The sequence below is a fragment of the Sinocyclocheilus grahami genome, unplaced genomic scaffold, assembly GCF_001515645.1.
Source record: "Sinocyclocheilus grahami isolate Dianchi unplaced genomic scaffold, SAMN03320097.WGS_v1.1 scaffold50.1, whole genome shotgun sequence".
Taxonomy (NCBI): Eukaryota; Metazoa; Chordata; class Actinopteri; order Cypriniformes; family Cyprinidae; genus Sinocyclocheilus; species Sinocyclocheilus grahami.
In genome coordinates this window covers 1,786,554-1,801,370 of record NW_015505229.1, presented here as the reverse complement: position 1 = coordinate 1,801,370, position 14,817 = coordinate 1,786,554, and the positions used below count along the sequence as shown (strand labels likewise).

The following is a 14,817-nucleotide window of genomic DNA, read 5'->3' as shown; positions in this document are numbered from 1 at the left end:
AAGCTGATTGGTTCATGCTGCATATGCAGCAAATGAGCTTTCTGCCTTGCATTTATACGGCTGGCTAGCATTCACTTGAGATTCCTGCAGCGTGCTTTCGGAGTTCTCGGAAACCCTCCACCTTCCCCAGCTCCACTTGTATAGATCTACTATTTTATATGCTATTTTTGCAGCAGCAGTATGTCTTAAATACTCATGGCAGCGTATCGCCATTAGCATTGGCAGTAGCAAGTTCCTATGCTTGCTTGCAGCAGCAGCAATAATCTACAACTACAGCAATAACCAACAGCAGCAGCAATTCAGCAGCAGCGTAGCAGATCTGTTCCGCCAAGACCAAATACATTAACATTGTCATATCCATCACCATGCTAAAATGTTCCGAGAGTTGTCATGATTGAACTGTGCATGATTTTGATTTTGATTTTGTCAAATTCCCGCAAACATACATGTGGCAACCATTAGAAACTTTTATTTGCATATTGCATATGACTACACTCAAATAGTAGGCAGTGTGCCGTATAAGCAGTCAGGAACACAGAAGCAGTACATGGACTGGGCAGGTACCAAAACAGGAAGAGGACTGCATGAGACAAAAGTCAGAACAGGACACTCTTAATGTCTCATCCCCCATTGTCTCCATTTCCTCTGCATGGGCAGTAGAGATCCATCAGGAATGGACACTGTTCAATAAAAGCACACCAAGAGCCTCGTCTGCCTGGGTGGGTAACAAATGAGGGGGCTGGACCCTGTGGCCCCTCCTGGCTCTCAGCTCTCCTCTGTCTGATACTTTATCTGCCTTCTGTCTGTCTCTCTGTCCCCTGAGCTCCCCCCATGGCCTCTCTTTATATCCCGGCATGCTCTTTCTGCTGTCTCCGGCAGTTCGCTGGTTTACCAGTCTACCTCTCTGAATGTTTATATACGTGTATGTTGTAATGTAGGTGTCTGTACACTCATCTCTGCTGAAACACTGTGAAATAGTCTATAACAGGCAGGTTTCCATTGTGACCATTTACCCCGTATAGAGGCACCTTTCCACCAGATTTCACTGCACAAAACGCAGTTGCATGCAAGAAAAATTGGCTCAGCTTCAGCCCCTAAAACCTGCTGATATCAAAACAATAATTGCTAATTGCTAATGCTAATGAATTAGTCTATTGTGTGATTCATAAATATAATAAATATTTGTGTATTGTGTAAATATAAAGAAACTGAAGAGGAATCGTAAACAAATTATGCGATTTTGGTCGGAATAATAAAGATTCTCTGGAAAACTTCATTCTATGTCTAAGCTGTTTAGCATTTAGCGCTAATGCAAGCTAATGGAGGCCAAAAGATGAACATCAGGTGTGTAATTGGAGTTTTATCTGTGTATTTGATCATTCTTGTGCTTCACAGGGGATGATGGGAAATGTAGTTTGATCGCACAAGCCTTCCAGCTCATAAACCAGTTATTTCTAGCAAGCTAGAAACTAAATTATGCTGTCAAAATCACAACTACAACTTTTTGTGATAAGTAACACTTTACATGCACTGCAAATCTTTAATTGAAAAGAAAGTTACAGGTTTCTCATTGGTATTTACGGCAACATTGGAAATACATGCCTGTGGCGACATACTAAATATTACTATATTGCTTCTTGCATATTTCATGACTTTTCAAATTTAAATTTCCAGTTAATGGCAGTAAAAGCCCATTTCAGTTTTATCCAAATCAGATGAACATGAATCTGGCAATGTTTTATCTTGTTGGTTGTATCATGATTGTTCAGAAATGACATGTGAGTGCTGCTAAAAATGCTACCTAAGCTTGCTTTTTCAAGTCTTTGAGCTCTTGTATCATGATTTGTGTTTCTGGATTCATATTCAAGCACTCTGCATCACAAGTGCAATTCTTAAGTGATCATTTATATCTGTAATCATAAATTCATAATAAAATAAACAAAAGTTGTTGGCATTCTACTGCCTGGTTCCTGAAATAAACATTATTGAAAGAAAAAAATACAGGGAGTTCAGTCAGTAATCAGTAACTGAGCCTTGCAGTCAAATGTGAGGAAGGGTGGGGTTTATGTAGAAGAAGTCTGTCATTTCATCAGAAGTCCTAGTCGTGAATTTTAAATAAAAAAATTTGGTAAAAAAATAAAATATTAAATATGGAACATATGCATGGATGAAACTCTTGATAACAAGATCAATAATTGATAGGGAAAATTTCCATTTCATGCCGTGGAACTCACATGCATATAGCTGTTTAATAAAATCATTCTGACATGACTTCAACATGCCAAAAGATCGAGATGCGTTTTTTATGATCAGGTTTTGTAGTCAGTTACAGTACATTAGTAGGTTGTAGTTATTATTCGTCATTTAAATTTCCAGTTAATGGCAGTAAAAGCCCATTTCAGTTTTATCCAAATCAGATGAACATGAATCTGGCAATGTTTTATCTTGTTGGTTGTATCATGATTGTTCAGAAATGACATGTGAGTGCTGCTAAAAATGCTACCTAAGCTTGCTTTTTCAAGTCTTTGAGATCTTGTATCATGATTTGTGTTTCTGGAATCATATTCAAGCACTCTGCATCACAAGTGCAATTCTTAAGTGATCATTTATATCTGTAATCATAAATTCATAATAAAATAAATAAAAGTTGTTGGCATTCTACTGCCTGGTTCCTGAAATAAACATTATTTAAAGAAAAAAATACAGGGAGTTCAGTCAGTAATCAGTAACTGAGCCTTGCAGTCAAATGTGAGGAAGGGTGGGGTTTATGTAGAAGAAGTCTGTCATTTCATCAGAAGTCCTAGTCGTGACTTTTAAATAAAAAAATTTGGTAAAAAATAAAATATTAAATATGGAACATATGCATGGATGAAACTCTTGATAACAAGATCAATAATTGATAGGGAAAATTTCCATTTCATGCCGTGGAACTCACATGCATATAGCTGTTTAATAAAATCATTCTGACATGACTTCAACATGCCAAAAGATCGAGATGCGTTTTTTATGATCAGGTTTTGTAGTCAGTTACAGTACATTAGTAGGTTGTAGTTATTATTCGTCTCTTAAGTCAGATCTCCTTTCAAAACAATCAGCCCATCTCTATCTCTCTCTCTCTCCCTTCATTTCTGCCAGGGCGATCAGGGTCATTAGCATTCAGCGGGAATCAAACACCTGCCAGCCACGTGAAGCCTCACTGCGGTGAGCACAATCAGCCAAATGTTTTCCTTGTGTGATGAATGTGTGTGACTGTCACCATTTCAATTGATATACGTGTTCTCTGCTCTGTCTCGCTCTATTCTGCTCCATCCCTCCCTCCGGTTCCTCCATTCCTCTATATACGATTTACCAGAGGTGGTCTGTGAGGGTAAAATACTGCATAGAGGCTTCAGGTGCACCTGAACGACACCGTACTCTGATTTACTGGCACAGATCTTTCACCACTTTACAAAATGGCTGATCGCTCAGAGAGTTGTAGGAATATTGGCAGCCCAGACGTATGGCCATACTTCATTTTTCCATTTAGGACGCAAGCTGGTCAGTTGCCATTGGCAAAGTGCTGAAGGCTTCACAGGGTCACTGCAGGGTTACACGCGAAACGGACCTCCAGTCCCCTAGGGGCGCCATTACACACTGCCAGACGACATAATGAACGCGAATGAAACCGCGATACCCGTAGGCAGAATTTTAAAGCAATGCTGTGATGTGACTCATATGATGGAGAGATGTGAGCTCGCACTAACAGCTAGTCACTTGGAACAGCAATTGTTTTCTTTTTTTCTTATTTTTAATTCCACTGCAGCAGTCGATGAATGTGTGTGGCTGTCACCATTTCAATTGATATATGTGTTCTCTGCTCTGTCTCGCTCTATTCTGCTCCATCCCTCCCTCCGGTTCCTCCATTCCTCTATATACGATTTACCAGAGGTGGTCTGTGAGGGTAAAATACCGCATAGAGGCTTCAGGTGCACCTGAACGACACCGTACTCTGATTTACTGTCACAGATCTTTCACCACTTTACAAAATGGCTAATCGCTCAGAGAGTTGTAGGAATATTGGCAGCCCAGACGTATGGCCATACTTCATTTTTCCATTTAGGACGCAAGCTGGTCAGTTGCCATTGGCAAAGTGCTGAAGGCTTCACAGGGTCACTGCAGGGTTACACGCGAAACGGACCTCCAGTCCCCTAGGGGCGCCATTACACACTGCCAGACGACTTAATGAACGCGAATGAAACCGCGATACCCGTAGGCAGAATTTTAAAGCAATGCTGTGATGTGACTCATATGATGGAGAGATGTGAGCTCGCGCTAACAGCTAGTCACTTGGAACAGCAATTGTTTTCTTTTTTTCTTATTTTTAATTCCACTGCAGCAGTGTGTTGGTTTTTCACAAGTATTAATATGTCAATGAAAAATTACTGAATAAAAAGTTATATTTCGAATGAAACCGCGATACCCGTAGGCAGAATTTTAAAGCAATGCTGTGATGTGACTCATATGATGGAGAGATGTGAGCTCGCACTAACAGCTAGTCACTTGGAACAGCAATTGTTTTCTTTTTTTCTTAAAAATGTGATCTCGTTAACAATGATGAAAGCAAGATGTATTAATACATGTTCAAAATAATATATAAAACTGAATTTCTCATTTAATTTTGCAATATCTTGTCAACTAAAATTATTTTGTTAGCTAAAATTGAATGTAATTTTAGTAAATGTAACATTTAGAGCAGGGCTAGATAACTTCAGTCCTGGAGGGCCACTGTCCTGCAGAGTTTGATTAGGGTTGGAGCTAAACTCTGCAGGACAGTGGCCCTCCAGGACCAAAGTTGCCCAGCTCTGATCTAGTTTTGTTTTACAAAAAAATGTTTTTTTGTAAAACAAAACTAAACAAAAATTACACTAACTCAGTAATTTTAGTAAAATGTAGTAACATCAACAGTAAAATTAATATAAATAATCACAAATAATTGACTACATTCAAAGGTTTGAAAAAATAAAAATAAATAAATTACACCGACCCATAACTTTGTGTAATTGATTCGTCTGGCCAGGGATAATCAAGTCTAAGAAATCCATTGATTCTCAAACAGAGCTTTGCAGTTTGCAGCACTCTGTCTTACCTTGGCTTGTCTGAGATTCTGCTGAGCGTGGAACATTTCGGCAGTGCAGGTGTGTAAGCCTTTGCACGTTGTTGTGATTCACATGTTCGAAACATTCCACAGTTCGTAATGAATGCACATGTGAGCATCACACATAAATGTGCCACCAGCATATTAACATGAGCAGTTTTCGGCAAACAGATTTAATTCGATTTAGTCTTATGTCTGCTGTTCACATTGCATCCTGTACAGCAGACTTTGAGAAAAGGAGTTTCCATGTCAGTGACAGTTATTGTAAAAGTAGCATATTTGTTTGATGTGAACAACAACACGGCTGTGGAAGTTATCAATTCTGTCCATTGCATTTCTTCAGTGTCATTGAAAATCTCTTGGAAAATCAATGGCTTTTTTCTGTAGAGCTGTCTATTGAAAAAAATTAAAAATAAATATATAGTGTAGGGCAGTGACTGATTACATGTAATCTGGATTATGTCATCAGATTCCAAAAAAATAAGTATTAATTAAGTAATAATTCAGGGCCGTCCTTAGGGGGGTGCAACTGGTGCTGACCGAGGGGAACCCCCAGCCCCCCAGAACGCGATTGCGAACAAACCGAGGGGGCTCTACCTCGTACCGGGCTCTGCGTCAGATAATGTAATAATTAGATTATATTAAGATTATATTAGGCCTACATTTTAAATGCCCATATTCAAATTACAGTTATTTTTTATGGATTACATGATTACATATTATTCACACAATGAAGGTAAATTATTCATAATTTATTGAATCACCCCATTTTTTTGTCTTTCTAAATTAACATACAGTTAGGGAAACCTTGCTGTAATAGAATGTTTATTTATTTATTTAGTTTTTAAATCAATAGGGTACACAATAATCCCATTTAAGTCTGTGATAAATGAGTTAGGTCAAAAGTAATGTAAAAGTAATCAAAAATAGTCAGACTAGATAACTTAATATGTGTAATCCAGATTACTACTATAATTTGCATAATTTGTAATCAGTAATGGACTACAATTTTTAGTCTTTAAAAGAAATTAGTCTCACGTAGCCAGACCTTCAGACTGATGGCAGAAGGTTTGGGAACCTTGGCCACTTTGAATGGCAAGGCCCGCCCAAGAGGCCATATGACTGACAGGCAAAGCAACCAATCATGTTTCGGTTTGTTCCGCGTCATGTTTAGGGGCGTGGAAATGTCCCCACAATAACAGACCGGTGTGTGAAACTTTGGACATATTTTAAATATGCTATGCCGCGAACTTTAAATATTTCACATACTTTTAAAAATCCAGTGTTTTTACGCCTTGCTTTTAACATGAGGCGGTTTGGAGTCATGGCCAATTTGTTTCCAGGCGGAACGTTAAAGAACGCGACACACACGTCTTCTGGAAATCCTGTATAATTCAACCAATCCGATCATGACTTCGAAACTCCCGAAGTGTTTCCAATTTTGTGTGCCGTATGTATCAGATGTTCAGCCAACGGTTCGTGGGCGTGACGTCTGAGGCTGAGACTAGCTTCGTATGGGCTTCATTTTGGGATGTAATATTGTTTTACAAGATGTGATTGATTAAGTTGTACCGTTGTTCCTCACAACCTTATTTTAGTTTACATTAAATTGAATTTAGCACCTGCTGTCTGTCTAAAGTCTAGTGTTTTGGCCTGTTCTCAAGGCCGCGGAAGCATGTAGTGGGTTTGTATTTTGTCATGCACTTCATTCCACAATGCGTTCTTGTCTTGTTCCTATTTATTTGTTTCATTAATTGATCAACAAAACATCGATACAAAATTATACGAAAATAATCTTTGCCCTGCATATTTGCTCTGTATATGAACACCTAAAGGTTGGTTCTTATTATGAAGAGGTTTCAGTCTTGTGCTAGTGTCCTTTATCCTGCTAATGTGTGTGCGAGCGTATGATTGATTTATGCCTGAGGAGATTTGGTCACTGTGTGTTGCATTTGCTTCTTCATCTGTCCCTTCAGGTGAAGCGCCTGTACTGTCCTTCCCCTCCAGCTCCACGGGCGTTTATGCAGCTATAAACAAAATGCACATCGAATGCTGTGCCTATGGCCTACTTTGTTAAGGACCATAAAGATGACTGACTGCCTTTATGTTCCTGCCGGTTTTTCATTGTTTGGGCCGACTGCAGAAGTACTGGCACAGTATATTAATGCTTCCAGTACTGGGACTCTGTTTTGTTGACTAGCATGGGTGCTAGCGTTGTTTTATGGCATAGGGAGGTAATCATGCTGCTTTTGATTTGTGCTGCAAGAATATTGTATGCCGTGACATGCTGTGAAGGAAAAAAAAATAGCTGAAACAAAAATTGTGGGCATATAAAATAGCATCAGATCTGTGGCCTAACAGTTAGCACATCACACTTGAGTTTAGCTCGCTAATTCAAATCTGGTTAGCGTGAAATTGTAAGTCTGATTGCTTAGAAAAGTAAAAGGTTTCTTCAATAAATGGCACAATTTGAGGTGTCATTTGTGTTTGTAGCACTCTCTAAAATCTCTAAATCTGGGTATAAGCAATAATAAATATAGCTAATGGTAATGGAAAGTGCGAAGTGTATTGAGTGTAAGCATTGCTGATGCTTATTAGAAGGTGCGATGGGTTCTTAGTACACCTGAGGCTCCAGGGGATGTTGTACTATTAATCTGTTTCACAGAGATGAAATTGTGATAACCGGTAAGCTGCTGTTTTCAAGTATTTGCACATTTCCATGTCTAAAATAAGGCATTCTATCACTGACTAATAACCTTTTCTTTGCCATTTAAAGTGAAATTACTGAACCTAAACATAGGAGCCTGAAAGACATGCTAATTTAAACAAAAAATCTCAGACAGACGTAGAGGTTTTTGCATTAGAAGTATTCATTCATATATATAGGCTCTGCAAGGAGGAATGGCAGAGGATCTCCAAATCCAGGTGTGAAAAACTTGTTGCCTCTTTCCCAAAAAGACTCATGGCTGTATTAGATCAAAAGGGTGCTTCTACTAAATACTGAGCAAAGGGTCTGAATACTTAGGACCATGTGATATTTCAGTTTTTCTTTTTTAATAAATCTGCAAAAATGTCAACAATTCTGTGTTTTTCTGTCAATATGGGGTGCTGTGTGTACATTAATGAGGGAAAAAAATTAACTTAAATGATTTTAGCAAATGGCTGCAATTTAACAAAGAGTGAAAAATGTAAGGGGGTCTGAATACTTTCCGTACCCACTGTATATATATACTCTAATACAAATACAATACTCTAATACAAAGCCCCCATCCCATTATCATACTTTACGTTATTGTAACTTAAAAGCATAAAAGGAAAGATCAGTGCAATGACAGAAAGTGAGTTCAATCCCAATGTAGTTCTGGCTTACACACATCTAGTATGCATCACTCATATGGCACAAGCTGTGTGACATTGCTGTTCTACATACAGCAAGGTGATAATTTATGTGTGAGTTTGCATGTGTAATGCATGTCTTCATGCAGGATTACCGTAGTTATTTTCAGTGCTAATTAACAACAGTGTGAGAACTTCCTGAGCTGTATGATAATCAGCCCAGAACAGAGAAGAACATCATCTGTTTTAAACAAGGAAGCCAAGCTAATTTTTTATGTTTTTACACATGGCTGCAGGTATTTGCAGTGGTGTTTTACAGGAGTAGTTCACCCATAAATGAAAAGTCTGTCACTACTTACCCATTTCATTTAACGTGACGTGACATGTGGCCAAGTATGGTGACCCATACTCAGAATTAGTGCTCTGCATTTACCCATTCAAAGTGCACACACACAGCAGTGAACACACACACACCGTGAACACACACACACCGTGAACACACACCCAGAGCAGTGGGCAGCCATTTATGCTGCGGCGCCCGGGGAGCAGTTGGGGGTTTGGTGTCTTGCTCAAGGGCACCTCAGTCGTGGTATTGAAGGTGGGAGAGAGCGCTGTACATTCACTCCCCCCACCTACAATCCCTGCCGGTACGAGACTCGAACCCGCAAGCTTTGGGTTACGAGTCCGCCTCTCTAACCATTAGGCCACAACTTCCCACTGACTTTACCGGTTCCAAACCTGTTCATTCAGTAGGTTTGAGGATAGCATTTTTTTTATACAATTGCTGTCATTATTTGCAATTGTATTGTTGACAATCTGAATTCTGGCATGTAGCAACTGTCTTTCTGGAGATTTTGCTGGTTCTCTTCCGCCCATCTCACAATCTTATTAAATTGACTTTGTTCTTCAGATGCAGAAGTAGAAGAAAAGATTAAATAATGTTTCTGTGTAGGCAATAAATAATATTGGCCTTGAGGCTTTTATTGTTCGGGAAGGTGGAATAAAATCATAATTCATCATTGAAATGTGCTTTTTTTTTAAAAGTGTTTCATGTAGTGCTCAGTCCCAGTGGAGAACTCAAAGTACACTTAAAGCAGTCTGACAATACCCGACAATAAAATGTTTTTTTTATTGTTTTAAAAAATGTATTATTTGGAATACAGTGTTGATAATCCAGATTTATTTATTTATTTGTAAGGCAGGGAAGGTCCTTTTAAAATAAATGGAAACTTCTGAACCTAACACAGTTGTCTAGGTCCAAAGAGAAGATGACAAGAGGAGGAAGTCCTGTAGAAACATTATGGCTCGCCACTCATTTTCTGCCGCTTAAACAAATTGTTTCCTACACTTTATTGATAGAGTTCCTAACTCAAAATGCCAAAAGGCAACAGCGAGTGAATGCAATCTTCAATTCACCATGCCAGCTGTATAATAGGATTTTGAAAGTGCCATTTGATATGCCTTATGTATTTATTTTGAAGCGCATTAACGGCTGCGTCTGACTTTGCACATCTCTAAGTATAACCTGAAGATATTAAGGAGGTATTTTAAGGAGTGCTGTTACTCTTAAACTTAAAACGTAACAACATTAATGTAATTTTAAACAAAACTGAGCTAATAAAAACAACTTTTAATTGTGTGGATAAAATGAATAATTGTTTGGATGACTTGAATTATCTGCAGCTTCAAATTGATATTTTAAACATTGAATAATAATAATAATATTATACACCTTCAAGTTTTTGTTTTATTGAGTTACTCATATGGCAGTGGAGATATTTATATTAGCCAGTATGTTTTTTTGAAAAAAGGGGTAAATGTGTTAGTACTTTTTCACCTTGCTAAGACTCCTTTTAGTATTTACAAAAATGATTTTAATGGTCCTTTTGGGGCTTTTAGACTTTCCAATTAAGGAAAAGAAAAGTATTTTAATGACCGATTAGCTGCAGGGGTCATTTGACACTTAGCTGAACGTCTCCTATCTTAAAGGCTAAAACTAATTAAGACTTTTACCCAAGATTTCCCCTTAAATATGTCACAGCAGACCACTGTTATTGTCTCAAAATAATCTCCGTTTATAGCAGTGAAAGCAATTGCGGCTGCTCGTTACATTTCGATTTCAGATTGAATTTCACAAAGAGCAGGTCAAAATCTGATAAAGGTCCTTTTCATTTGGCAGTTCAACTAAATTCCAAATTAAACCTTGATGACGACTTTTATGCTTACTAATAATCGAATCACTCAAATTAGTGAGGTCCGTATTTCAAACTATTCAGCTCATTTCTTTATGTATTTATTAATCTATTTGTTTACTTGTTTATCCTTCAATATGATTTATTTACTCACAGGCTTCCCATCATGATACCTGCCAAAAGAGATGTGCATATATTTGTAATCCCTGTGGGAAGAAACCCTCCCAATCCTTATTTTGCATATGATTTTTTTTTCATATGAAAGTCTTTGTATCTCTCACACTGAAGCAGCTGTGCTTATATACAACGTTAAGCTTTATTTGATTGCTATGACTTCTTTCTTTAAAATAAGTAAATAAATAAATAACTTGGTCTGTCTGTCTACTCGTTGGCCTGTGTCAAGGTGTCTGACCTTATGAACTAAATGACTGCGTGGATCTTCCTAAGACAGTTCCAAGGTAAAACAGACTGTCAGGATCAAAAGCCTTGAAGGACAACATGACCGTTCCTGCATGTTCTCAGCATATATTATGTTGATGAACATTCAAAACAGTCAAATGTTAGCTTGCTCAATCAGGGCTCAACAGTAAGGATTTTAATGTATTTTTTTTTTTTTTTTTTTTTTTGTGCTAGTCTAGTCAGGCCAATAGGTCAGATCTTCACTTGCTCTAGTGACATTTTCAGTGGCCCTGAGGCACAAATGAGAAAAATGCAATTTTCTTAGAATTATTTGAAGTGTCAGAAAATATAATATTAAAAATATTAAAACAGCATCTTAAAATTGTCATATACAACATAATTTTTATATATAAATATTTAATATTTTAATTAATATGAATACTACTAAATATTATTACATTTAAATTTAATTGTATTGCTAAATTTGTATTTTAAATGTTGTTTTATTTTCAAGGCTCAACGGTAAGTTTTTTTTTTCTTTCCCTGCTGTTTCCGAGATGGATGGATTGATTGATTGATTGATTGATTGATTGATTGAAATGCAGCAGTGGGCGTATTGGGAAAGTGCTGGTTAAGTCAGCTGTCCTGAAACACTCTCACATTGGCCATCAGGCTGTCTTTATTGTCAAGGCCTGTCATTTATCTATTGCCGGCTTGGAGGGCCGCAACTGAATGTGGATGTATTTGTGTTGACGCCACTAAATGAGCTGATGATGGGACTTAGGGAAACTTGGGGAGTCAGTGTTTACCATGGCCCGGGGCCACGGCAGCTTAGGCTTCTGGGGTTGAATCAGGCTGAGGCGTTTAATGTGTGACCAAATGACAGAGAAGAGCTCAGAGGCCAGTCGCAGCTCTAAGAGATAACATTTATTCTGACAAATGAGCCTGCCGCTTCTCCCTCTCAGATGTATTACGCTGCATTCATTTTCCATTAAGCAACCAATGTCATTTTGTGACTCTCTTTTCTCTCTGCAGGACCCGTGGCTGTGATCAGCGGTGAAGAAGACTCTGCCAGCCCCCTCCATCATGTTAATCATGGCATCATAACCCCGTGTACTCTGGATGCTGGGCCAGACGCCGTGGTGATCGGCATGACCCGCATCCCAGTGATCGAAAACCCACAGTATTTCCGGCACGGGCACAACTGCAACAAGCCCACAACTTGTGAGTACCAAATAATTATAAATTTTTTTGTCTAGATTTATTTAGCATAATCATCTGCGTTATTTGCCTGCTGGCTATTTATCTTGAAAACATTTAATTTGCATAACAAGCCTTCACAAGCTTCCATGGGGGGGGGTTGCCAGATGTCAAGACCTTAAATCCCCCAATCAGAGCTTTACTTGTAAATCTAAAAATTTTCTATGCATTGCTAAAATGTTTGACATTTTTTTATTTTAAATTATTTTTCTTGAGTATGCATTATTTGAGAAGTTTGTACTACACTAATCTTTACAATTAAACATACATGAGCACACAGAAAAAAAGATTGGTGTAGAAACAATTTTCACTCTAATTATTTGTTAAATTTACTAGGAATGGCAAATAACACATTGAATTAAACAACAGTTTTAAGTAGAAAATGTTTTATTTTCTTGTAAAATATACTTCAATAAGCTTTGGAAAAAGTAAAGTGTAGTTTGATTCCTGAACAAATGAGTCTTGTGAGCCAGTTGGATCAAACTGAATTATTTGATTTGCTTACTGAACCATACAGTAAGTCATTAATTTTTTGACGTCATATTTGCAATTAAACAAGAATTGTTACTACTGTATGCTGAAATAATCATTGAATCAATTAATTGGTGAATCAGTAAATTTGGGAATCAGTGAGTCATTTGAATCATCTGTCGATTAATGAATCAATGAATCAGTCCAGTCATCATTTAATTAATTAAATCAGTTAATTGGTGAATCAGTGAGTCATCAGTGAGAATTAGTGAGGCATTTGAATCATGTGTCAATCAAAGAATCAATTTAATCTTTAATCAATTAAATATTGCCATTTTTTAAAATTTGAATATATATTTTGCACTGCATACTCATGATTTCCATTCCTGCTGCCCGCCAACAGCCATTTTCCGTAATCCGACTTTGTTCCACACAGCAGGAGGCAGACATTCCCGAGCACTTCATTGCCCCCTTGAGTACGCTTCCAAACAGAACTGATTCAATTAAAGTCTGAAGACTCCTGCCATTTGAAAAGCCTATGAAAGTGTACTTATTACAGTGAGTGGCAGCGACATTGACAGTGATTTGTGGTGTTTCTGTCCTTGCCTAAAGTTTTACAGTGTGCTCAGGGAGTGCATAAATCTGCTGCCCCCCTTAGCAAGACTCATCATATTTTAGTGCACCTACTGTACTATCATATTTCCAGAGTAAATTGAACTTGGGTTTAAATTTAGGTTGGCTGCAAATTCCCTCATGTGCCTTACAGATTGAATTCTAGACAAAAGCATATGTATGCTTGAAAAAGAGAGGGTGAAGCAGGAAGCGGGGGCGTGAAAAGTTGTTAACTTTATGTTTAAAAAGAATTTGAGTGGGCTTTCAAAGCGGCCTCAACTACAAAAGTAAGTGGATTTTTTTGTGTAGTGTTTTGAAGTATATAGTTCTCACTTTATTCTCATATAGTTATTTGTTCTCATATAGTACTCATAGTAGTTCTTAATATATAGAAATGTTATATATATATATTAAATATGTTGGTATTGTTATAAAAAAAAACATTTTATATAAATATTTTTCAAAGAAGAAAATTTTTACGTGAATTTTAATGGTTGATTTCCAGATAAATTGTAATTTAATCTGCTTTAACCAGGATGAAAAAGACTCTATATTCATATGGTAATTTTAATTTCTTGCACAATTGGCAAACCTTCTGATTTCCACCTGAGAAAAGGATTCACACTAGTCCTTTTGGAGCGCCGATGGGTTTTCTCTTCCACACGGCCTTGATCCGAACTAATCTGTGAATTATCTGTCTTTAGGATTTTACATTATTCCGGGGCTGGCAGACTGTATTCCCTCAACGCACCCATTCACTCTTTTTTATTCTCTTTGTACTTCCTATGAGCTTTTCCATGATTTCCAAATCAAGCCAAAATTGGATTCTCAGTGGCGTGCAGGGAGAAAAATGGCGCTACCTTGTGTTTCCGGGCACCATGTGCTTCTGATCTGCCTGTTCTGTCTCCAATGTGGAGACAATCCCAAACTAAGTGAGCTTTGTTAAATCGGCTTAATTTTATCGGCCTCTAAAGATGTGATTCTGGTTCTCCAGCCTCTTTTGAACCCCAAAAATGTGGCAGAGTCTCATCAGTCATATTGTGCTGCTTTGTTGCCTCATAATCAAATAAATTTGATTTGTTTGTGGGCAGAGACATGCAACTCAGGCTGGATATCACTTTTGAAGCACCTGGAGGCGACCAAGAAGATTAATTTAATTCATCTGAGCCGAAGCAATAACAACACAGCTGATTGCATGAGGTGTCAATGTCGAATCCTGAATCTTTTTTCCTTTGTACTTTTTTTTTAACAGAAAAACTTGTTTTAGCACAGACCTCAAATTATTTTATACAAATATATGTATAAAAATATATAAACAACTAAAACTCTAAAACAACTAAAATTAAAATGCTATATATATATATATATATATATATATATATATATATACTATATATATATATATACTGTATA

The 14,817-nt window shown here is 37.5% G+C and overlaps 1 protein-coding gene across 1 annotated transcript in view; it reads left to right on the top strand.

Moving 5' to 3' along the window:
- Positions 1 to 14,817, top strand: part of ntrk3a (neurotrophic tyrosine kinase, receptor, type 3a) — a 232,477-nt gene that overhangs the window by 156,556 nt on the left and 61,104 nt on the right. Inside the window, exon 9 of the mRNA XM_016269255.1 lies at positions 12,097 to 12,285. Within this exon, the coding sequence (XP_016124741.1) occupies positions 12,097 to 12,285 (189 nt within the window). The remainder of the gene's footprint in view (positions 1 to 12,096; positions 12,286 to 14,817) is intronic.